The 27,149-nt window shown below is 41.5% G+C and overlaps 1 protein-coding gene and 1 pseudogene across 2 annotated transcripts in view; both read left to right on the top strand.

Annotated features, from left to right (window-relative positions):
• The window catches only part of csmd2 (CUB and Sushi multiple domains 2), a gene marked incomplete at both ends in the record, with an annotated part of 282,856 nt that overhangs the window by 171,691 nt on the left and 84,016 nt on the right, over positions 1-27,149 (top strand). Inside the window, 6 exons of the mRNA XM_080019861.1 lie at positions 51-238; positions 3,255-3,449; positions 6,516-6,632; positions 8,650-8,763; positions 20,639-20,734; positions 25,384-25,587. Of these exons, the coding sequence (XP_079875987.1) occupies positions 51-238; positions 3,255-3,449; positions 6,516-6,632; positions 8,650-8,763; positions 20,639-20,734; positions 25,384-25,587 (914 nt within the window). The remainder of the gene's footprint in view (positions 1-50; positions 239-3,254; positions 3,450-6,515; positions 6,633-8,649; positions 8,764-20,638; positions 20,735-25,383; positions 25,588-27,149) is intronic.
• On the top strand, positions 17,337-18,205 carry LOC307237991 (putative nuclease HARBI1; annotated as a pseudogene). Its single transcript has 2 exons — positions 17,337-17,359; positions 17,569-18,205. The product of its transcript is annotated as a putative nuclease HARBI1 (transcript).

Raw genomic sequence — 27,149 nt, 5'->3', positions numbered from 1 at the left:
TCAATTCAAAGATTAACTCAGAGTTCCCCTGGCACCCCCTTGCGCACTAGGTTCAGCTTGGAACCCAGTTACGACTTCTTGCACATCTACGACGGGCCGGACTCCCTCAGTCCCCTTCTGGGAAGCTTCTACGGCACCGATGTTCCCGATCGCATAGAGAGCAGCTCCAACACCCTCTTCCTGGCTTTCCGCAGCGACGCCTCGCTCAGCAGCAATGGATTTGTACTGCAGTACACAGGTTTGCAACTGTTTGCTTATAAAAGTGACTTGCAGCTATCTTTTGGGCTTGTTTTACGGAGGGGTTAACACAGAGCAGCACGAAATAGAATTTGATGCGTATGCATGTTGGATCACAGAAAGTCTCAAAATTGGCCCAATTTAGGTGGAACAATGTGGATAGACTCTGGGTTTTGAAAATCCATGAAGTATCCGTGTAAGATTTAGCAAAACAATTCAGTTAACCAGAGGCTCCCTGCGGCAGAGTGAGAATGGATTTCTCTAGTGTTGTTTATCAACCGTGTACATTGTTCCCATTTTTTGTTCACTATTACCTTGTTTTCAAATCCAAAGTGGGTGAGATTAGCATTGTGAAAATGGCCCTGAGAGAAAGAGCTTGGCACCCTCCCAATTTGCTCCTTGGTCTGTCTGGGGGTAATTATTGACCCGTGCCTGAACCAGCAGCCAACCAAAAACAGAATTATGAAAATGAAAGACTTACAATGTGCGCGCCGAAGCTCCGTTTGATCGATGCCTCGCTGTCACATTAAAGGCTCCTCATAAATTATACGAGATGCCTTTTTGTTGTCTTACGCCTAAGCTCGTTGACCGCAACAAACTTTTAGGGGGGGCAATGAGATTTATTTACTTTGTCTTGAGGTACGCAGTGCGAGACACAAAGTGATCACAGCCATGCCTGAAAGAGGAGAGGTTGGCGGCCTAATAGACAGATATCACAGCCGATCTCTGTTTTTCTGTGTCGGTGAATCGCAGTCCCCCAGGTGAACACTTTGGCGCCCTTTGCGTCTCAGGGTTGTGTTAAAGGCTCCTGCTAACAAATATTCCCGACAATGAACAAGCTCTAAATTAGACATGCACTGCTTCATTAAAGTGCTTCGTTCCAAAGAGCGGCGCTAAATCTTTTGAAATCTCCTGGCTTCAATTAGAGCTGCTTAAGGTATCAGACATATAACCAATTCTAGATTGACCCCTAGCTCGCCTGCCCGTTTCTTGGCCGGTACGGGGAAAGCAGAGAAAGGATTAGACCTATATAGGAGCAAATGAGCCATCTAGAAGACATGCCCTCCGCGATAGAGACCGGGCAGCCTTTTCTTGCAAATTGGACGTCAATGGGGTAGAAACTTTGCGTTCGCACAGAGCCTACCCTTTAACTCACTCCCAACTCCATTTAGTGTAGTGTGTGGTAGTGTGTTGATTGTGATGATATTGTATAGGCAATCTGGGGGAGCAGATGGACCCAGTGTGTGGCTCGGCAAATTCCCCCATCTCCACTTCCAATTCTCCACACTAATGAACCATAACCAAATAATACATAAATTACTGCCTCCATTTCAGACAAACAGCGTGGCATGGAGGCATGTTTGGCAGTGGGTTTGGCCATGTTTGGTGAAGGAGCTGCTAGTTAAGGAGTGGGCCCAGAGCATATTTGATCAGCCTGCCACAAGAAAAAATGCATGACAAAATCCTGCCTGAGGCGCTGTCAGTCGATTTACCGGGTTATCGTTATATCTCTCTCTCTCTCTCTCTCTCGCTCTCGCTCTCGCTCTCTCTTTCTCTTTCTCCTCCTCTTTGTACCTCTATTTGGACATAATCTGATGAGACTCTGTGGGATAATATGTCAGCTGAAAATTTCCATTCTGTTGACACATTGAAGTAACTTGGAAACTGGCATGGACACATCACCCACACACATTCATAGAAGATATACAAACACAGTTGTGTAAACACAATTGTGTACATGTACAAATACACACATCTAAACGTAAAATACGTCAATGTAGCCCATTGGCTTTTCTTACACATCACTTGCTGCTCTAAGAGCCTATTTAAAAGCAGATGATGCCTGTTGAGCATTCCTTCACACACCCAGAAAACTTTCCCATGGTGTCGCCGGCCAAAATCATTCACTGACCCTTCAAATCATCTACTGGGTGTAAATAAATTCCATGGGCCTGTCTATATCTGAAAACCATTACATCTGTCATTGCCCATCACCCCTCTGCCGAGCCTTCCCTGGGACTGTTGGGTTCACAGGAGAGGGGACATGAGCGGATAGAGCGAATCAGTTGCCGCTCGACCTGCTTCGGAATGAATGGGGCTGGGGGAAGGTATTGGGGACTGAGAGAACACACGTCCATAAGCATCATTCTGTTGAGCCGCGAAGGGGAGCATCCTCATCTTGTCTTGTTATCAGGCGTCCATCTGTGGACGTTCGGTAAGATTTGATTCAGAAAGTCATCAGCCGCCACGTGTATGGACGCTGTGAGGGTTGAGGAAAACTTCACATCTTAACGTTGACATTGAAGAATATGACAAAACTCATGATGAAGGAGGGAATGGGTCAGGGTTTTCTACTGACTAAAGAGATTTTTCCCAGTTTTGCCCAATCAGAAGCGATTGCGTGTTTCAGTCGTATAACATCAAGCTATCCTCGCTAGGTCAGTTTATGGACCCGGACGTGATCATGTTTTGTCTAGGGCTGAGCACAATTGAACGGGCCATTTTTGCCACATGTTCTTTAAAGGGTGTTAGTTGGTGAAGTATTGCCAAAATGACAAGAAGCCTCCTCTTATACACCCGTTTTATAGATGGGAAGATTGAGCAATACATCTTTCTTTTGATATTAGGGAAAGAAGAAAGTGTGTACTTGCAGTTATTGTGTGCGAGTGTGTGGGTTCTTGGAGGAGAGCTTGCGTATGGGCATTGTCTTACCCGGTCGAGTGGGCAGGGACGATTGTGTGCAGTCAGCAGACCTTGGGCCAGAGCAACGCCACTCTCAATCAGCTGCCTGTCGCTCTGCTCAGCCATACCCTACCTCCATCCACCAGCAGTAGCTGGGAGGACACTGTCCAGGGCCTCGGCTCAAGGGAGGAGAGAGAAGGAGAGAGAGAGGGAAGGACTAAGAATGAATGAATAAACAAGCACATTCTTAATTAATACAATATCACTGCTACCTGTATGTACTGCTGTGCTAATTACACCTCCACTGTACTGTCTCTCTCTCTCCCTCTCCACAGAGAACCCCAGGGAGTCGTGCTTCGAGCCCGGGGCGGTGCGCAATGGGACCCGTGTGGGCACCGACCTGAAGCTGGGCTCCACCGTATCCTACCAGTGTGACAGTGGCTACACGCTGGAGGGCGACCCCGCCCTCACATGCATCATGGGAAGGGACAGCAAACCCAGCTGGAACAAGCCCAAACCAATCTGCATCGGTAAACAGTGCCACCTGGGGGCGACTCCCGGGAGTGTGCAGGCTAATATTTACACATTTGGTCATGTGTTGGAGCTGCAATGTTGCGAGATGGTGTTTTGGGGGTTGGCTAATTTGTACAAAGCTTATGCCATTTTTCGACAACAATACTTGATTGTGATGATGGATGGCACCTTTCACGTTTAACTTGTTTCTGACTTACATCCATTTAGCCAATTATGTGTTTCATGGTGTATTTGAGTAGTTTACCACTGAATTCCTTTGAGGTCTATTGAAATTGAAAGAGGTTGTGTTATGGTCTTGGAAGAGAACACGGGGTCAGACTGTGAAAGTCTCGAGACGTTGGTATGAAGTCACTTTATACAAAACATATCAAACCAAATAATAAAAAAACAGTGCCTAATATGAACATACTACTTATCTGTCCAAATAGTTGTGAATACTAGAAAAAGCGCGTCTATGCTAGCCTGGTTCCACTACTCTTTCTTCCGAGGTCTTTACAGTCCCAATCACAAGAGAGACTGGCCTTTCACAGTGAGCATTTGATTAAAATCCATGCCTTGACAGGCAACACTATCACAGGGTGCCGCATGAACAAATCTACTCTTGAGATGATCTCGGTAGATCAACTGAATTACCTTTGACCTGTCGAGGCATTGACCCCACAAGACCTCTGAAGGTGTCCTGTGGTATCTGGCACCAAGACGTTAGCAGCAGATCCTTTGAGTCCTGTAAGTTGCTAGGTAGGGCCCCCATGGATCAGGCTTGTTTTTCCAGCAGATCCCATTGATCGCATCCAAATCATATCAGACTCTAACCCCAGCCATCCACGTGATGTAGAAGAAAATGTGATTTATCAGACCAGGCCACCTTCTTCCATTGTTCCATGGTCCAGTTCTGATGCTCATGTGCCCAATAAAGGCGCTTTCGGCAGTGGATAGGGGTCAGCATGGGCACTCTGACCAGTCTGCGTTTACTCAGCCCCATACGTAGCAATCTCCAATGCACTGTGTGTTCTGACACCTTTCTAAAATAGCCAGCATTAACTTTATCAGCAATTTGTGCTACAGTAGCTCTTCTGGGGGATCGAACCAGACCGGCTAGTCTTCACTGACCACACGCATCAATGAGCCCATGTGTGCCCATGACCCTGTCGTCAGTTTACTGGTTGTCCTTCTTTGGACCACTTTTGGTAGGTACTAACCACTGCATACTATTCACACCCCTCAAGATCCGCTGTTTTGGAGATCTTCTGATCCAGTCGTCTAGCCATCACAATTTGGCCCTTGTCCAAGTCACTCAGATCTTTACGCTTGCCCATTTTTCCTGCCTATCTGCCTACCTAACAAATCAACTTCAAGAATTAACTGTTCACATGCTGCCTAGTTTACCCCTCCCCTTGACAAGTTCTATTGGAACGAGATGAGCAATGTTATTCACTTCACCTCTCAGTGGTAAAATCTTGTAGCTGATTGGTGTGTATCGGTATATTCGCCAAAAAATAGGATTCTTGTTCAGGAACATCTTCTTCGTCTCCAATGGGGCAAGCTGATAAATCAAGCTCATTCCGTATACAGAACAGCAAAAACGTATTTTCCTCTGATAAATCCAACAGTGCACACTTTGATTAGTTTTTTATTGCTATTATAAGATCTATTTCTGCTAAAACGGATGCTATGGCTGCATCGGCACCATTGTCTTTGAGAACCGCCATTGTTGTTGTTCAGAAATGGAGCACATTCTGTACTGCGTTATCAACTGCCCCGCCTCCTAGAATAACGGCAGCCTCCGATTGGTCTGTGACACAGCTGGATGGATTGAGAAGAACCACGGAGGACCAACCTCAGACCACGCATTGTATGCGCAAGGTCTGGCTCTCTTGAGGCTAGGTCAATGCATGAAAAGGGTTGTTATTACAAAGTTATGAAACCGATATGCATGTCAGTACTCTCAAATTGAAAGGAAAGCAAGGATGGAGGAAATTATTGAAGAAGCAAGGCAGGCAGAAGTAAGGTAGGGAGGAAAGAAGGAAGGAAGACAGGTAGGAAGGAAGGAAGGAAGGAAGGAAAGGAATGGAAAGACAGAAATGGGAGGGAAGAAGGATCGTTCCCTTCATTTCTCTCATATGAAGAAAGAAAGGAAGGAAAAGAAAGAAAGAGGAATGTAGGAAGGAAGTAAGGAAGAGATGAAGTGTCAGCCATCCTGTATGACATTTGGAGGGAACATTTTGAAGAAATGTGTTGGCCAAAGACCTACCTCCACGACTCAAGTTGACCCAAAATGAGTCCTAATTGGTTTGATAGAACTCCACAAAATTTCACTCAGTACAAACAAAGCTTATGGTAGTAGTGGTCCTCCAATTACAGCACTTTGGCAATTTGCCCCTAAATTTGTCATTTGATATGTGTCCTTTATAAGTGCATGTGATGATGCGTGATGAGAGACCAGTCAAAAGTTATGAATCGATCACTTTGATCACTGCCCAAACACGACACTTAGTTTTCTCACTTAGACTTGTATTGCAACTAATTCAATGTAAATTTTTTTCTAACTAAATGGTAAATGACTATTCAGTGTCCGAGCAGCAGTCGACTGTAATTAAGGTGGACTTGTCGACTTTTGGACTATGCCAGGTTTAGCAGGCTAATAGACTGATGCTACCACACATTCACACTCATGTAGACATGACACAGATACTTATGGCCATATCCCGACAAACACAGGCACAAACCAATACCAAATCCAGCTGAAACTACCAAAACTACCGCGGGCGAGTATGTGTAACCGGATCCATGCACATGGTCTGCATATTTCGGGGGGAGGCTCTGAGTCAGGAGGGTGGGAGGGAGGGAGGATCCGGGGGCCTCCTCTCTCCAGGGCTAACCCAGAGGGACACTTGGAAAACATTGCAATTTCACCGCAGCAAACACCAGGGACACTTTCATGCCTGATCCCCAATCAGACAAGAAAAGTAATTTAGGAACGAAGGACGGGGAGGAGAGAGAAAAATAAATGGAATCTCACTGTCTCTTTCTCCCACTCGCTCGCACTCTCTCTCTCTGGGTAGCTCCTTGCGGCGGCCTGTACTCAGGCTTGGAAGGAGTGGTCCTGTCTCCCGGTTACCCTGGCAACTACAGCAGTGCACGGACCTGCCTGTATTCCGTGATCGTACCGAAAGACTACGGTGAGTAAGCACACACACACACACACACACATACTGAATTGTCTTTGTCAATATGGATTTTGGAGATCTTCAAATCAAAAATGCTTGAGTTTTTGTAGCGTGTTTTCTAAATAAACCTATAATTCCACTTTTTTATTTATTTTTTTGCATTAAAATTTAGGAAATTGGCAGATAAGTCAAAATCTAGTCAAAGAAACAAAATGTTGAGTCAAATATGATGTGTCATATGACTGTAAGACTCTTTCTAACTATTTGTGTCATATGTCGTAATTTCCTATGATAATATAAATGCTGCGTATCAAAGAAACAACTGGAAATACTTTAATACCCATTCTTTTCATTTTTGAAACAAAGAGGGCTCAAAGTCACAAAAAATGTAAATACTATGCTTTTACTCAGGTTCCAGTAATAAGTAGACACTGAAAGAAATATGGAATGGGACATTTGTTTTACTTTCAAAAATGCTTTAATTCCCTAATCAAACCCATGTTCTAGGTTTTCTCAAATTTAAATGCATTCCTCATTTCTCAAGATGAACGTAAGGAATAAAAAGCTTTTTTAACATTTACATTTTTAAGTGGAATCAATGACTGAATATTTCAATTTAATCTATATATATATATATATATATATATATATATATATATATATGTATATATATATATATATATATATATAGTGGATGCAATAAACTTCCAACCTCAACCTACAGTTAGTACAAAATTAAATCAATAATGTATGACAATACACTGACGGTCATGTACAGTAGGCTCTGTCTTTTCGCAAAGGATGACACATTTAAGCATTAGATCAAACTGTTGATTTTACCATTTAATGTGGTAAAGTTGTGACAATTTAGCAAAATCACAAGGTCTTGCAAATATCACGGAGGTTGATCGAATATGCATTAAAAATCAAAATCGCAAAATCACAGTTACCTAGGGGGGTTCTGGCCTTTGGATAGAGCTGTCTGTCAGTGTAATGTAGAGGAATGTCTGTAACGCAGAGGTCATTCCACTCATTTCGAGGTCTGGCGTGTCCCAAATTACTGGACCAAGCCCCGTCCCCCTGCCGAGCAAACAGTCCCTAACAGCAGCATTTTTCACAGTGAGGCCTGACAGAGAGAAAAGGAGGAGGAGGAGGATGGATGTAATTAAAGGCCTGCACATGCAGTTTCTTGGCAAATTGCACCAGGGCCCGAGGCGAAGAAGAGAGAGAGAAAAAAAGAGAAAATGAAAAAGAAAAAAAAAAGCTTTGTAGAACCCACAAATCCTTCTGCCTTGTTTCCCGCCATCCCCCATTAGCCTGATGCGCACCCGCTGCTAATGCGCGGGCCATTTGCCTCGATTTAGAGGACAGGGCAGCCACCCTGATGTTCGCTGTGTTTCCTCCCTCCTCTAGTCACAGAGACAAAAATGAGAGAGGGATGAAGATAGTGAGGAAGATAAATGGAAAGAGGGAGAGATTTTGTCGGAGCGGTGGGAGACACTGACAGGGCGATATGTTGATCGTGTCTTGCCAAGATAGAATGAGAGTCAGCAGATCGGGCACCAACATCACACTCTTTCTTTCTTTCTTTCTTTCTTTCTCAAAAGAAAAAAGTGCTGTATATCAACCCCGAACCAGAACCTTGAATCAGGGTCGATGGAATACACCATTATCCAACCGTTGACTGTTGATCCCCCGAGCCTTTCAGGCCAATAACCAGTCGTTTTGCCACAATGGATTTGTTGAGCTGTGGTACTCGACACCCTCCTTTGGCTTTGCAACAGGATATCCTGTTCACTGAAATTTGGAATCAAATTGCCATAGTGGTTGGCAGCAGTATTCAGAAAGTGCTTCAAGAGTTGTGTCCAATAATCACTTCTATCCGAACATGATTTTTATGCTGGGTCTCAATTTTGAAAGCTTGGAAAAATGGAATGAGTTCTGTAATTTCAAGTTTATGATTTTTGACTGATGTGTTATCGCCTTTGACCCATTTATTTCTTTTTCCCTTTCTGTTTGTCGTCTCCAGTGGTTTTCAGCCAGTTCGCCTTCTTCCAGACAGCTCTGAACGACATCGTGGAGGTGTATGATGGAGCCACGCAGCACTCGCGGGTCCTAAGCTCCTTGTCCGGCGCGCACACAGGTACTCACACTAACACTCTTGGATATGAAGATATCAGCTGCAAAAGCAGATAAACACCAATGTTGGCACAAGTGAAATGTAATACTTATTGTTACACATGTAATGCTTCAAATGCTCAACTTTCCGAATGCAAAATTTGACCAACATCCCCACTAATCACTTTGTTACCATCCGGGGACATTAAGCCAATCAGCACATGGTATTTCGGTTGCATGATCAAATATAGCAGTTGGGGTTAACTCTATGTTACACTTAGCTTACACTTACACTTACACGTAACATAAACAGAGGGGCATGTGACGGTATCACCACCATGACCACCCGGAAATCTGACATTATCAAACTGTTGCAACAAGTGAGTTCCATGGTGGAGCAGTAAAAATATTGCAAATTGCCGTCCAGTGATGAAATTATGTTGTTTTTGGTTTTTACACCGCTGTAGAAGTGCCTCAGATATCAGATCAGTTTGATGAATTGTCATAAATCTCAGCAGGTTTATGTCCATGAATTTTTAATGTGTAAAAACGCTGACATCAATGAAATTGTTGCAATTTTAAACTCTTACTTGCTTATTTTATGATTCAAGTTCATAAAATTTGCCATTAGAGGAAAATTATAGCTGTTTTATGGCACCTATCGATGATAGGAAATTAATGGGTTTTCATAGATTTTTTTTTTTTAATTATTCAAAGTGACATTTAGCTAATTGATGCAGCCCAACTTACATTTGAGTTATATTACCTGGAATGCACGTATGTGGGAATATAGACTTCCATATCACACATAGTAACAAGATGTGTTGCCAAACTGAATACAGGTGGTCATCAGCCCACTATTTAACACTAAACAACCATGCCATGGGGGCCAAGGTTTAATTAAAATGTTATCTAAGTGCCATTCCCTCCCATAGAGACACAGTTGCACTGCTAGCCAAATTGCTGACACAGGCGAAGCTGGCAGGTCTGTAGGTGGACTCCTGAGAGCCATAAACACGACCCAACAGAGACAACAACAACTAAAGGGACACTGGGGGACTTGTGCACAAAATACTGTATATATAGATATAATAGGCATATAAGGCAGGACAGAACACGGCATCTGAAATGACATACAAGCAACAGTGCAAATACTTGCAGCAACAGGATTGGACTGTGTGGAAGACTCTGATTGGTTGATTAAAATTACTGCTGGTGATTCAAATCCATGATGATTAACGACAATGCTAGCAGGATGGCATGCCAAATTAGTATGGCACCATTTTGAGTACTTCGGAATCCATAGCATCGAGGTATGCAATTAAGTACAAGGTGATGCCCCACATATGGTGATGACATCCTCCACCTGGTGAAATACTGAAATATGCTAATACTGCACCTTATGCATGTAAACGTATCTCACAATGCATTGTGAGGGCAAAAGCTGTCTAAAAGTTTCTTTACAGTGTCGTCATCAATCTGCAACATGCAGAAAGGAAATGGTGCGCCTGTATGATGATGTAGTATGTCCGAGAAGTCAACAATATTTTTACTCACATACTTAAGTATGCTGGACAATTGTACCAACATTTAGTATGTAGTATGTAGTACGGCATTTTGGAAACAAGTCGTTCTGTTTGAAGTTTTGCTATAGCTTCTTATACACCTGTGTTTGTAGATGCAGTTCTATTGGCATTTTATGTGCATAGAGTCCTGCAGTCTGTGTCTAATGTCATGTTATGTCTAATGTAATGTATGTGTAGTCTAATGTGGAGACTAAAGTGCATACTCCAGGAGAGACGCAAATGGTTTGAGTGCAGCTAGCTTTTAAGCCGAAGAAAGGCAGCAGAAAATGAAAATCCACACGATGTAACTTTTGGTGTTTCCCCTCCCTACAGTTTCTGAGTGCAATTGCACTTTTACACTATTGTCGTAAAACTCGGCCTGGTGTCCGAAAATTATTTATTTTACCGGACAAATTTGAACATTATCGGTCACGTTTCAATAAAAGTCTATGTTACAAATGCAAATATAACGTACAACTACTGTAGGTTACAGCGTTAGGTGCTCGACCTGGCAGATCGGCTCGCACGCGTCAGAGGGGAAACAAAACCTGTGGCGCAATGAAAATGAGTGCCGGCCTGCGCTGGCTGAGGTGTAGGTGCCGGGCGCACCACTGGCGGTTATCGTCACCACATTTATGTACCCAAATACAGAAGTCACATAGTGCAAGAACAGGCGTTTGGCGTGAGTGGGAATGAAAGAGATGCCATTCTCCATAATACTTGTAAAAACTTGTAATATTTTTTCAAGTCAGTGTACCATCAAAATTATTTTGAAGCTGTTATTTTCAGATAAAAAATTTACATTGTGTTTCATTAAGAAATTGGTGGGTTTAAAACTGACAAAAGGGAGTGCGCTGCAATGGCTTTATATATAAAACTTCTAGATGTTCGCAGACGTGTCGACGACCCATGAAGAGAAAAAATAGAAGGTTTGAACGGCAACTCAACAATTGAATAATACGACTTACAGAAAAAATGATTACGATGGTGTGGTGGTTGTCCAGTGTCAAGCCACAGATTTTTTGTTTTTTTTAAAGGAACAAAGTAAACAGTTTACAGCTCAATAAACTGGAGGATTTATTAACTGCGGAGCCCCAGTTGGCAGCATCACAGCGCGAGAGAGCTGGACCGACACAACACACTCTGGCATTGGTGGGGGGTTGGAATGTCAGCCATGCATTCATGGATAAAGTCCTCATACAGCCACTCCCCTGCAAGCAAACAGAGACAATAACGGAAAAAAAATCATGCAGGCGAGCACACAGAGATTTCGCTGTAAATCACTGTATACACTACATTCCAAATTATTATACAAATTATATTTTTCTCAGATTTTCATAAATAGTCGATGCAAATGAAAGTCAGTATAATTTTCAAGTCATCAACCGTTAGGGTATAATTCGTTATTGAACAAACCTCCCAATGATAACAGTATTTTTTTCAAAAATAAAAAACTCAAAATACTGTTCCAAATTATGATGCACAACAGAGTTTCAAAACATTTTTTAGGTTGTAAAGAACTGAAAATGATAATTTGTTGAATTTGCAGCATTAGGAGGTCATATTTACTGAAATCAAAAGCTATTTTAATCAAAAACATCTTTACAGGCCAAGTTACATGTTAACATTGGACCCTTCTTTGATATCACCTTCACAATTCTTGCATCCATTGAACTTGTGAGTTTTTGGAGAGTTTCTGCTTGAATTTCTTTACAGGATGTCAGAACAGCCTCCCAGAGCTGCTGTTTTGATGCAAACTGCCTCCACCCTCATAAAGCTTTTGCTTGAGGATGCTCCAAATGTTCTCAATAGGGTTGAGGTCAGGGGAGGATGGGGGCCACACCATGAGTTTTTTCTCCTTTTATGCCCATAGCAGCCATTGAAAACCAAAGAATACCGCTGGTATTCTGTGCAGCATGAGATGGTGCATTGTCAGGCATGAAGAGGATTTTGCTACGAAAGGCACGGTTATTCTTTTTGTACCATGGAAGAAAGTGGTCAGTCACAAGCTCTGTATACAGTACTTTGCCGTGGGCATTTTCACACCTTCAGGGACCCTAAAGGGGCCTACCAGCTCTCTCCCCATGATTCCGGCCCAAAACATGAGTCCGCCACCTCCTTGCTGACGTGGCAGCCTTGTTGGGACATGGTGGCCATCCACCAACCATCCACTACTCCATCCATCTGGACCATCCAGGGCTGCACGGCCCTCATCAGTAAACAAGACTGTTTGAAAATGAGTCTTCATGTATTTCTGGGCCAACTGCAACCGTTTCTGCTTATGAGCACTGGTTAGGGGTGGCCGAATAGTAGGTTTATGCACAACTGCAAGCCTCCGGAGGATCCTACACCTTGAGGTTCGCGGGACTCCAGAGGCACCAGCAGCTTCAAATACCTGTTTGCTGCTTTGTAACGGCAGGTTAGCAGCAGCTCTCTTAATCCGATGAATTTGTCTGGCAGAAACCTTCCTCATTATTCCTTTATCTGCACGAAGGTACAGATAAAGGGTGGTAGCTCAGGAGGTAGAGCTGGTCGTCTAGTAATCTAAAGGTTGCTGGTTCGATCCCAGGCTCCTCCTGCTAGCATGCTGTAGTGTCCTTGAGCAAGACACTTAACCCCTGATGGCTGCGTCCGTTGGTGTTTGAATAATTGTAGGTCGCTTTGGATAAAAGCGTCTGCTAAATGCAATGTGATGGTCTTTGCTCTGAATCAGCCACAAATCTCTTCACAGTACGATGATCACGCTTAGGTTTCGTGAAATATCTAATGTTTTCATACCTTGTCCAAGGCATTGCATTATTTGAGGCTTTTTGGCAACAGAGAGATCATTTTTCTTTCCCATATTGCTTGAAACCTGTGGCTGCTTAATAATGTGGAACGTCCTTCTTAAGTAGTTTTGCTTTAATTGGGCTCACCTGGCAAACTAATTATCACAGGTGTCTGAGATTGATTTCAGTGATCCAAAGAGCCCTGAGACATAATACCATCCATGAGTTTAATTGAAAAACAAGAAATTAAATGTTTATGACACTTAAATCCAATTTGCATAATAATTTGGAACGTGGTGGATTAGACGATGTATTATTGTTCACTTGGCTGGCGGTCGTCAAATTGGGGTGTGATTTTGAATTTGATTACGCCGATCCTCAAAAGCTTATAATGACGGAACCTGTCTCAAAGTAGTATTTGTTTTCAAAAACCCTCTCTCGCTGGCTTCAAATGACTTATAATGATGTTTTGAGTAACAAGCTAGAGTGCTGGGCCCAGGAGTTCAAATATGGTCCAATAATATTGTAGCGAGCTAGGGTTTCTTCAAGCAAGCAAGCAAGCAAGCGGCAGGAGATTTGACTGCACAACTAAGAGTGCTCTTTATTACTCAGAGTGCTCAGCCTTTAATCACAACACTCACGGCAAGCAATTCACGAACGACACACACAATCTCTCTCCTGGTGCAACAATCGTAACACATAAAAGTAATAACAATCTATCATAACACATGTAACATGGCTTACTAAGACTAACAACAACATAACAATTAACATTACATAAAACAATCCCTTTCCCCGACAACCCCAAAACACACAAACAAAGCATGCTGGGAAATCTCCGCCCCCCTCTATTCCCCAACACGCTACAATATTTGGCTGTAGAATTGGATTAAGTCCTACAAATGGGTAGTTCAAAACCAAAAATCTAGATCTCGATCTCCAATCAATAATCTGTATTAAATCATCAATACGTGTAGTTCAAAATTACAATGATGATCATTTTGATCCAAATAAATCTGGATATTCCTGATTCCAGTAGAAGGGTGGATTTCAGGTGGATTACCAGGATAAAATGTACTACACAATTAATTATAAAATACATTTCAATATGAATGAGATGATAAATAATAAGTCTGTTGTCACAAAATGGATAATAAATAATAATCAATAAACAATTACAATATTGATCATGAATAAATCAAACATGGTCATGGTTGAACAATTGTCTACAACTTAACAGGCAACCGTAATCCTTATGTAATCATTCTTCAACTTGTCAAAAGTAGTTGAAAAGCCTCAAACCTCAATGCACAGCTTGGGAATGCTCTGCCTACAAATGAAGAGGAGCCTTGAACTTATTTTTTGTTGTTGCTTTACGGCATCAGATTTTGTTTTCATATGGTGTTTCAGGTTGACCTAAATGATAATTTGTATATATATTTTTTATTTATTTCTGAAAAAATGGCTCTAAATGTCTATTATGCCCATCTTCTTTATGTTGTTCCTTACATCCAGTAGGTGGACTTATGTAGGCTTAAAGTACTGATAATCTAGGCCCAGTTGTTAATTTTTTTTAAATCTAGATCACAATGATCGAAATTTGGAAAACCCATATTTTACTCTCCAGGATCAGGTTATCCATCATACTTTTGTGCTGGTTTTTCAAAGCAACATTGAGTTGTTCACCCTGATCCAAATACAAACTTTTCAGGATAGCCAAATCCAGATAACCAGTGCTCTAAATGGGACTACATCAGAATGTAGGCAACTAGCTATGTAAAGGACAACAGGTAGAATAGCCAGCGTGAAGTCACTTTAAGTGTTTTTATTTGAAAGAGACAGAAAAAATCCCAATAAAAACCCCCAAAAAAATCTCCCCCCATTTTCTATTTATTTTAAACAGTCAGATCCTTCATGACGCACAACAAATATATTAAAACAAACACATTTACATTATTCACAAATGCATTGTGGAACATGTGTTTTAAATCATAAAAAGGATAAATGTCCGATAGTAAACTGTGGGGGTGGTGTGGTTTAAGCAGCCACACCTGTTTTGGATTGAGGTAATGGGCACGGGACCAGGGTGGCTGTATGTCTGATTGTCCGTCAGAGCAATCGACGAGCAACAGGTAAATCACCCATCCCAACACACACAGGGAGAGCCTATGTCAAGACATGTCCATCTGCCCCCAGCTTGTTCCATCTTGCCACTCTCGCAAATAAACTGGTGTGTTAGCAACAGCTCTGCCTGTGTCTTGTGTCGGACGGCCCTGAAAGCGTCACTTGGGTGACGGATGGCAGGTGGAACTGCCACATTAATAAAATTAACAAAACATTCATAGTTCTTCAGCCCTGCTTTTAGGAGTCGGCACTCAAGTCTGGCTTTGGTTTGCTGTAGTTGGGTAAAAGTGATTTTTTTCCTCTTCGTACGAATCTGTACTTTCAGCTCTTTCGGTTTCTCGTTTAAGAAGTGACTTTTAGCCATCCGAATCTTTTTTGACAACACATATGGAAACTCTGAAAAAAATGCCGTTTGGTAATGCCTGGATCGAGGAGGCACAGGCTGGTGACGTCAGGGTGAAGGTGACGTTGTTGGGTTGAGGAAAAAAATGGAGACGGATTCCCGACATCACCAGCCTGCGCCTCCTCGATCCAGGCATTACCAAGCGGCTGGGAAAGTTTTCATATGTGTTGTCATCAAAGATTATTTATTGGAAGCAGGCCTATATTATATTTCATTTATATATATATATATATATATATATATATATATATATATATATATATATATGCACTTCTCACAAAAAGTTAGGAATATTCGGCTTTCGGGTGAAATTTGAACCTAAAATGCACTATAACCTTTACAGGTGAACTTAATTTGACCTTCTCTAAACTTTTGAATGCACATGTCCAACTGTTCAATACTTCAGTACTTTTTGCACAACTTGCTGTTCTCTAACAAGGAGCTGAACGGCAAAATTCACAACAGGTGTTGGTCGATCCATGAATTGACCAATACATTTCCCAGTTCAATTAGAATTGGTTTAATAGCTTTGTGTTAGGGTTATTGTGTCTAGGGACGGCAGGGTTCTGTCAGCAGAGCCCAGACCATACAGGAGAGGCAAAGCACTGGTCTTAATACAAAACAGATTCTGTTGACTAGTCTTGTGTGATTTTGGACACCTCTCGTGCAAGTATTACGTAATGTATCCGTAACGGTCATCTACGTTGGCATTGACTCCATATAGAACTATTCCAAAAAAGGAGGAGGACAATGTGTGAATGACTACTTACTGCCTTTGCCGGATATTTTTTATCCAGCGATGTTTCGGATTCCATGTGTGAAAATGGGCTTCTGACACGGCTTTGCTCTTTTACACTGAACCAAACAAAGGCTGCATAATTCTGCCCCCATGTGTGATTTTAGATAGATGCCGGCAATTTGGCATAATGCCGTGACCATGGGGGCGTGACGTGTAACACAACAGCATCAGCCTGTAGTGTGACGTATAACATACAGTTGAGGAGAATCACACTGATTTAATAAACGTATTATTTTTTGAATTGTTTAAAATAATTGTATTTCATATACGCTGTAGCCTCGGGTGAGTATGGTGCTGACTTGCTGACAGCGAAGCTGTGAGTGGCCGGTGGTTCACCACCACTGGCTGCACTGGCACCACAGTGCACCGTACAGTAGTCGTAACAGTCATCTAATGCCCATTCCATCCACTGCTCATTCTGAACCGTGTGCGTAACCCCCCCGCCCCATTGTTATAAATTTGAGTGTTAAAAATATTAATATATTCGAGTATCAAGTAAAATAATACATATCAATTTTAAAGGGATTGTAGAGGAATATCTGCAACCCTAAAAATGTTTAGGTTAATTTTGACAAGGCGCAGGTCCCTACCAACTAACCAATGAAAAACTGGTTCATCAAAACGTCACACCGCTGTCCTGGCACGCTGGCTGTGCCCTTTACTGGCTGTGCCCGGCTCAGAGGTGGATCAACAATGCTCCCCTTGTCCATCTTTCTACCTTATATACAGAACGGCGAGGCGGAATTGAGGCGCAACATTCCTGCCTTGAATAGGCTATTTAAAAGGGGCTAGTGACGTCACAGCTGAACTATTAAAAATCTGTAGTCGTAAAAACCCCTCTCACTTTCTGAGTGATTTCAACCCAAATCTTTTTTTTTTCTTTTTGTTAGTCACTTCTCCACCTTTAGTAGAATTAAAACGTCCTACTATTGAGGCATAATGGCACCTCACACCCTCCAGCAGTGTGTGAGTTTCTGCTGTGAATTTAGGTCCTTTGAGTCCATGTTTCCACCTCTTTGGTGTAATGAACATAGAGTTTATAAGCCTTGGACATGATTGATTTGAGTGTTTGAAGAGACTAATTACACAGTCATCTTCTTCAGCCTTTCTTAGATGACCAGGTATTGTCCATCGCCACCACTGTTTTTAGTAGGAGAGGGTACAAATAAAGGGTGTACGTTGAGCGTACATAACCACTGGAACAATATACCACTGAGGAACTGTATACCCGGTTTCGCTTTGGAATGCAGATATTAAGTACATTGCAGACCTTGTCAGGCCTAAACCTCAACACAGTTCCCAGAAGAGTCATTGTCTGCTAAGAACAGTGACTCATTGCTCTGTGCTTCTATTCATCTTGGACCTCTACCAAATTGTTGGTGACAATATAGGAGTGGACAAATCAACTGTGAGTGATGTGGTGAAAGCTGTGCCAATCACATTGGCCGGCCTGGTCAATCAATTCGTTTCATTTTCAAAGGATGACCAGATTGCCCAGACCAAGCGCAACTTTTTTCTTTTGGGGAACATGCCAAATACTATTTGGGTTACCAACTACACTCATGTTCATATAGAACCACCTCATGAGAGGGAGCGGGAGTAAGTCAACTGAAAGGAGAGGCACAGCATCAACATCCAACTTGTGGGCGACACTGGCCTCATCATCGCAAACTGTGTCGTCAAGTGGCCTGGTCTGTCCATGATGCATGTAACCTGAGGGAGAGCGCTCTGTACAGAGGGATCCAAACCAACCGACTAGATGGAATTAGGAGACCTATCCACTCCTACCATGGCTGATGACCAGTTAAAATTAAATATCTTACTTTTGTTTCCTATTGAGAGCTGATTAAGGGATTATTTTATTGGGACAAATCCTTTTTTTAAATGTACTGTACTGAAAGGCTTTAATCGGCTAAGGTAGCCTAATGTCTACTTTATCTACTTTATCACTGTAATGGTTAAACAAATGAAGCGCAAAATATAAATTAATGTATGTATACCACATACAAATATTTTACCAGATTTTTTGGATAAAAGGTATCTCAATCCTGCTAAAAGGCTTTGAACAACACATAATGCAGGTTTGATCCATAATCAAAACCAAGACTGGATTACGTGATCTAATCCGATTTAAGAATCATCTTTTTCTCTTGAACAAACTCTTTTTCAGGATTTGATCCAATCTGTTAGCTGCATCCGATCATATTACTTCTGAACAACTTGGCCCAGGACCTGGTATCTTTAAAAGTCGGAATCTGGATTTTCCAATTCTGGTTTACAAAGTATGCGATTTCTTAAACTGATTTGCTCTGATTGAGGTTAAAAGTTTTTATTGCCCGGGCCCTGGAGTGAAAGGATTAAATCGGGGGACTCAATTTGAGAGAGGCTAAATTATAACAGCTGATGAGAGAAAATACATGAATTGGTGGAAGAGGGGAACCAAATGAAGGGATGAAGGAATGAGGATATGTGAATGAACTTCATGATTTTCTTTCCAGTTGATTTCAAACAAAGCGTATCCTTACTAAATTGGAAACGGATCTGAGTGCCCCTGAGCAAGAACAAAGCCCCCCGTTCCCTGAGAATTTGTCTCCCAAAGTGTGTGGTCGAAACATTAGACTGACAAATGAAAATTTCGTCCAAATTTCGTCTGTCCTTGTAGCCCGTGGTAGCTAATTGCTCATAAATGCCCATGGGAATTGGACCATGACCAAAGAAGCGTCCCATAAGTTAGACACCTTGTGTGGTGGTGTCAAAACGACTTTACTTCCTCCCGTTATGGAACACCCAGTTTTCACACACCCCGCCCTCTAATAAACTACCCAGCATGCATCTGTGCCCCGCTGTGGAACCTACGGGTACTTGCGGTGCTGTCAGTGTTAAGCAACCACACGGCGCGAGTCATCTGGGGACATGCTCTGCTGGAGGGCACAAACAAACACACACACACACTCACACACACACACACACACACACACACACGCACACACACACACACACGCACACACACATTAACACACACACACACACGCGCACGCACGCACCCACGAAAACACATTGTAGATGTCTGGGGTTTAAGCGCGACAGCGAGCAGACACAGAGTAATGAGATCCGCTGCAGAGAGCCAGTCAGCGTCACATCGTGAGGAAAGCAGAGGCGTGTGTGTGTGTGTGTGTGTGTGTGTGTGTGTGTGTGTGTGTGTGTGTGTGTGTGTGTGTGTGTGTGTGTGTGTGTGTGTGTTGTCCACTACGACAGCTGTGGCCGTCAGCCAGTGTGACGGGTCTGAAAAAGAAAATGACCAGGTTTCGTAGCTAGGTTAATAAACGAAAGGAAATAAAAAAAAATATACAATTCATGTGTTTATTCATCCATTTATTATTTGCCTGTTTATCTATTCATTTATTTATTCATTTATTTATTGAACTATGTACATATTTATCTATATATATATTTATTTGTATATGTATCTCTTCATTTATTTATTCTATTTGACAATATTTTTATTATTTCTAATTTATAGTTTTTTTATTAATCCATATATTGATATCTAGATATATATTTATTTATTTATTTTCCCATTTATTCATTAATCCTTTAAATGCCTGTTTATTCATTTATTTATGTATGTATTTACTTATTTGCCTTTTTAGTGATTGATTTATATATTTACTCATGTGCTAATTTATCTTAGATTCAGATACATATTTGCCTATTAGTTTATATATTTGTATAGTAATATATTAATTTATATATTTATTTCCTTATTTATTTATTTGCTTATTTATTTCAAGCATTTCTATCCCTCTGCCTTTGCATCTTATACTCTCACTGCATCAGTATCAGCTTTTTTTTTTATTGTTGTGAAAATGTAGGTTCAAATTTTATTTTGCAAAACAGCCTTCTCTCTTAACTTCTCTTGAACCACCCATGCGAAGAAGGTAACAATGCACAAAGCAACATTTTATTTATAGAAGAAATTGATAAATGGACGGATAAATCAAGAAAATGAAGATCCATATTTTTCAGCAAATAATAATGACAGGCTTACTCTGGTTTTGATAAAATACATGATTATACGTGAGATATTAATGATTATAATTCGAACAAAGGAATATATGAAAATAAACTTTTATTAAAGTTAATATGCTAGAAGGCCATCAGAATATATCTCCAAAAATCAACTATTGAATATGTTGAATATATTGTATATTGACTTCCCCAAATGTGACTTTGACCTTCAGGCGAGTCGTTGCCGTTGGCGACAACCAACCAGGTCCTGATCCGCTTCACCTCCAAAGGCCAGGCCAGCTCCAAAGGCTTCCACCTGGTCTACCAGGGTGAGTGGGAGCATGTGCACACACACACACACACACACACACACACACACGCACACACACGCACGCACACGCACGCACACACACACACACACACACACACACACATACACACACACACACACACGCGTGCGCGCACCGGAGTGATAACGGAAGCATATGGCCGATTTGGGACGTTCTTGAAAAGCTAATATGAGACACTTTAATATGCAAATGAAGCTCTGATTTGAATTAAATGAACATTGAGCAGTAAACTATACTGAAACTAAACTAGTCTGGACAATTATTGGTAATTGATAGGATTTTATATTTTATATTTGTGTTATGAAGAAGCATGGCTTTTGCGGTGCTACTTTGGTTGCATGCTACATGCTACGGCTACATTAGGATGGAATACCATCATATTGATACTAAGTAATGTCTATTAAATACAGCGATATAAATTACAAGTTACTGGTCTAAAATGGATTTTATCAAAATACATTTTTATATCATTCTCTCAACAGTTATCATATAATAGTTCATATAATCATATATAGTTAATATATTATCTTTAATGGTTAGATCTGACTAGACAAGGACAAAAAGTATGAAATAAAGTCAAAACTATAATTGTAATGTAATTGTGTTTTATAATGTTCTCCACCGCTGACCTTTGAAGGGAGATTAATTTTGACCCAAGGTCATTAGTCATACAGTGACCCTTGTAAGGTAAATTAATATAAACTTTCAAAAACAAAAAAGGTGAATTTCAATTATCTCTGCAGTGTTATGGAGGTGAGCTGGATATACATAGCTAGCAAGCTAAACGCAAACTAAACAGATAGATAGATGGTAGAGGATAGATGATAGATAGATAGATGGATGGATGGATAGATAGATGGATGGATAGAGTGATAGATAGATGGATAGATAGATAGATAGATGGATAGATGGGAGGATGGATAGATAGATGGATAGACAGATGGATAGATGGGAGGATGGATAGATGGATAGATAGATGGATAGACAGATGGATAGATGGGAGGATGGATAGATGGATAGATAGATGGATAGACAGATGGATAGATGGGAGGATGGATAGATGGATAGATAGATGGATAGATAGATAGATAGATGGATAGATAGATGGATAGATAGATGGATAGATAGATAGATAGATGGATAGATGGGAGGATGGATAGATAGATGGATAGACAGATGGATAGATGGGAGGATGGATAGATGGATAGATAGATGGATAGATAGATAGATAGATGGATAGATGGGAGGATGGATAGATAGATGGATAGATAGATGGATAGATAGATAGATGATGGATGGATAGACACAGTAGGAGCCACTTGGAGAGGGCAGCTTGAACATGACAGGAACCAGGCAGATCCGTGTTGAGGCGTGGCTGACCCATGCAGGGTCACTCTCTGGTCCCTGCTCGGATCTTGTCTTTATCTGTATTCCACTCGATGACGTAATTTGGTGCTGGGTCTGGGGACGCCCCCATGCTGCATTTGTGGAAAAGCAGTTGCAAGGCTTAATCTGTCCACCGGGGAAGCAACGATTCAAAACGTAAAGCAGTTTTTTTCATGAAAAATATTCATGTTTTGGAACGGAACATATTTTCTGTACATCTAGTATAATCGACATGTACATCTCATGATGCAGATGATTTTAAAGAATTAATTGTTTGAAAGAATGAATGAATCTGTGTTTTTTTTTGTTTTTTTTGTAGATGTATTTAATTTAATGAAACCAATGAAAACACTGCATAACCATGTGTAACAGGTGTTTTAATTTACATAAAATAATTGTGAGATATCGCAACAAATATAATCGCAATACTTAATGTGTCGCAGAACTCCCCATTTCGTGCTTTTTTGCACTGCAGGAACCTTTCATAGTTCTAAGGACTTTTTTGGAGGAACCGTCCCTTTTATTGTGTCCACACTGCAGGAACTACTGTAAGAATGATCGTTGTTCTTAGAACTCCATTTAGAGCAACTTATTCAGCTCCTGCTCCAGAACAGGGACCGAACCTTCAGGGACTGAACCTTCAGTGATGTAAGTCCCGACATAAGTTCACGGTCCCTCGGACTGAGTCTGAGTTTTTTTTATTGTAGATGTATTTATTTCATTTTCCAACGATAATTGAATGAAAGACAAAATCCCTGGGGGAGCGAGCCCGTGCTTTATGAAAGTGGGATCAAACTTTTAAATGATATCTTGTAGATCTAAAATGAGTGAAGATTCAGCAACTGGATTGGTTATTTCTCGCCTCAAATTTATTCAGAAACAGATTTTAGTGGACTGATAAGGTGAAATCAGTGAAAGTTAAGAAGTTAATACAACACGGAACTTGTGCTGAAACGCCAGATGACGTCACTTTGGCTTCACCTGTGCCAGTGTGTAGCCACCAGTGCTTGGTGACCTCCCCAGGTCCTAAATCCCCTCAGGGAGTCCCCACAAATGTTCGGTGCGAAAACACTGTGTCATATTGTGAGGTCCCAGGTGATTCCCACCCCTATTTGAGACAAATAGGAGCACGGCACACCACACTAAAATACATGCACGCACATGCTTTGGATGGTGGCTGGTGAAATGTGGCCTCTGCATTTAACCCATCCTTGGCTTGTCCTTCCTCCGGGGGCACAGCCAGGAGCAGTGGGCAGCATTCGTGGACGTGCCCGGGGACTTGGTGACGAGTGTCCATCACTGGTCAGATGATGATGTGTGCATGTTTTTTGGTGGGGGTCCGGACTGACGTTAGGTGGAGGAAACCCCATGTGAACACTTTGTGTTCTATGTGACGATTGAATGACCTTGAGACAATGAATGACATAAAAACAACAACAAATAGCAGGGTTAGCATTTAAGCGATAATGTACATAATAGCAGTGTAATGTTTAGAAGATAAGGTAATTCATATATTTGACTTACCATATTTCCTCAAATTTAAACAGTTGCTCAAATAAAAACCATGCCTCTAATAATTGGTCGGGGTAATAGTGTGGTCAACACAAACAAATAAAAGCCTAAACCCTAACTCAGATTAAGACTAGGGTTAGGGGAAAATCCAAGGATGAACTACTGATGCCTGTTATACAGCATGTGTACACTATGCCAGTTAAGCATAATGCACAATTTCTCTGCTTTACTTTAAATTGATAAATTCATGAATACAATCATGCTATGTTCAACACTTTGTTGTCTTCAACTCATTGTGTGAGAGGTAAACCCAACTCGGAGAATTGGAGCTTAGCTTTTTTTGGACCTACAGTGTGCCGTATGCGCACCTTTATGAGTTTTCATTACTTATTACTACTACTCTATCTAAATACTAATTTAAGATAAATTATTGTTATCGATCACTCCCTGTTGCTTTCCAGAACGACAACTAATAAACGTGTACACACACAAGTGTAATTGACCATCCGTGCATTATGACTATTGATTGTATGAGATCATTTTTATCTGTATTGCTGCATTACCCTTAATTGTTTATCACATGCTGTTTTACCTGTTGCTTCCAACTTTTTGTTGTTTTATGATCATTTATATTGGCGCCTCCCAGTCTAAAACTTTCACACAAGGTTACAGTATGTGTCTCCGTCAGTACACCTTTTTTGAGTGACTACTGAAGCGGACCGCAAGTAAAGCCTTGGGCCATCTCTTTATTTGCACTTAATGTACAGTCATTGTGTCACCCAACAGGTCTGTAAGCCCCCACACCTAACCCATACATATACAAACGCAGACCCATTGACCAAAATCTCCTTTGGAGCAATCAACCCCTTTTTCACTGAGAGGTGAAAATTCCTACCGACCAATGACCCCCTCTCTGTATTCCCCCTCTCCTTAGAGGGGGAATCAAATATCCAATTTACTATTATACAGGTCTTCTTAATAATTCTGAATAAATCTTAATTAATAGTTGGCGATTTATTTAATAGTTGGCAACGAATACATGAAGTAAACCATGGAGTTTACACTGTATCAACAATCAATCAAACAATCTTGAGTGTTCAAAAGGATCCATACACTGTTTAGTCTCTTTAACATTTGTACAAATTATTATTATATCCCTAATGTTGATTTTATTCAATTGACTTTTATTCATTGACATTTTATTGTGCCATTGTTGTTTTTTGGAATTTGGAAAATCAATCTATTAAATGGGGGGGGGGGGGGGGGGTTGATGGGGGACAGTTTCTCTGAGAGAGGCTCAAATGCAATTATATTAAGTAAAATAAAAATTAAATATTTTTAAAATCTCATTTTGAAATCAAAAGGCCAAAGACTAGAACCTATAAATCCACACACTTGGCCACTTTAAAAAGAATAAAAACTGCTGTTTATATCATCTACAGTTGAAATTAAATACACCCTGTCAGGACACATGAGAATGAGGGGGAATTCCAGCTGGTTGGGAGCCGCCCGGTAGTTAGCCGAAAACTGGCAAGAAGCTGGTTGAAATTTGGCTGTTAAGCCCTCTTCAAGTGGCTCCTACTGTAGATAGATAGATAGATAGATGAGTGGATAGATAGTAAAAATTCCTGTTTTGATGACCCACGTAAAATAATACTCTCTTGACCCTGAACAGATCATATCAACACGTCCACAGATCAGTAGCTAGTTTCATGTGTCCCTTCCTACAGCGGTCCCCAGGACCAGCGCCACCCAGTGCAGCTCGGTTCCGGAGCCCCGGAATGCCCGGCGCATGGGCAACAACTTTGCTGTGGGCGCGGTGATCCGCTTCGAGTGCAGCCCCGGATACATCCTGGAGGGACCCAGTGCCATCGAGTGCCTGACAGTGCCCAATGCATTGGCTCAGTGGAACAGCTCCATCCCAAGCTGCATCGGTAGGACCCTTTCTTCCTTCCCTCCTTCCTTCTATCCTTGCCTTCTCTCTTAATTCCTTCCTTCCCTCCTTCCTTCCTTCCTTCCTTCCTTTCTTTCTTTCTTTCTTTCTTTCTTTCTTTCTTTAATTGGTTGGTTGGTTGGTTGGTTGGTTGGTTGGTTGGTTCTTTCTGTGACCTTTGTTGGAGAATTCTCACTGCGTGGTCGGTGAGGTTAACCTGTTCGCGAGAGGAAAACAAACTGAGAGTATTTAATATATTTATTCTGCAGAATAAAGAGAAAGATACAGAGCTGCTTCAAAACAGTGGTCTGATCAGACAAAGAGGGTTTTATACCGATGAAAGGTTGTGTGCCATTGATCAGGTGTCGTTTACAAGATTTTGGCTCCCAATCATATCCCTGGGTGTTTCTCTCATACAATGTTTTAACAGTCAAACTCCAGTCACAGATACAACCTTACTGTGCTTTAAAACAAACCACTATGCTCTGTCAAACGCCCTGTGGCTACCATTTTCTCCACACAAGGTTGAGTGGAATGTGCTCTGGTCTTCAAGATTCAAGAGGTTTATTCGTCACATACATACATACATACTTTCATACATATATGCAGTGAAATATCCCTGCAACGCATCCGGTGATTACGCACAATTTGTTCTAGACTAAACACAATAGCTACCTAAAAAGTTCTACTTGACTAACTGATTCCTAAAACCTATTGCTGTAAGTAAGTTTAATAAAGAATAAAATGAATGAAAATAACTCAAAGGTAATGCAGAGTGTTGGTACAAAATAGAAATAAAGGGAATAGACTTATGTATATGGGATAGGCTATTATTGTATATACAGATATGTGCATTAAAGTGGCATGTGAATAAAGTGAGGTAGTGTGTGTGGAGGTATACAGTACAGTATACAACAGTAAGGCACACCAATACAGTAACACAGAACAGAACAGCAATACAGCAAAGTAAGCAATATCCCAGAACAGTGATACAGTATGCAGTACAGTATGCTACATACAGTACAGTAAGGTAGTGGAGCCTATGTGTGTGAATCAGTGAGGACACCTGATGGGGTCAGCATTGACAGTCCTTATGGCTTGCGGGAAGAAACTCCGTCTCAGTCTCTCTGTACTCGCTGTGTGACTGCGGAGGCGCTTGCCTGACCGCAGCAGATGGAACATTCCGTTGTTGTTGGCTACTTCAACTCCTGGTGTATAAGTCCTGCAGGGAGGGGAGGGTAGTTCCAGTGGTACGTTCAGCTGAACGCACCACCCTCTGCAGGGTCCACCTGTCCTGAACAGTACAGTTCCCAAACCAGAAAGTCATGTTGCCTGTCAGGATGCTCTCCACTGCTCCGGAGTAGAAGGACTTGAGGATCCTCACCGAGGCCCAGAATTTCCTCAGCTGCCTGAGGTGTTAAAGACGCTGCCTTGCCTTTCTCACCAGAGTGACAAGTCAGTCACCTCCTCGCGGTAGGCCTTCTCATCGCCATCGGTAATCAGGCCCACCACAACGGTGTCGTCAGCAAACTTGATGATGGTGTTGGAGCTGGACCTGGCCAC

Source organism: Zeus faber (assembly GCF_960531495.2).
Source record: "Zeus faber genome assembly, chromosome: 1".
Taxonomy (NCBI): Eukaryota; Metazoa; Chordata; class Actinopteri; order Zeiformes; family Zeidae; genus Zeus; species Zeus faber.
The sequence above is the reverse complement of the archived record's forward strand: the minus strand, read 5'-3'. Positions and strand labels throughout refer to the sequence as shown.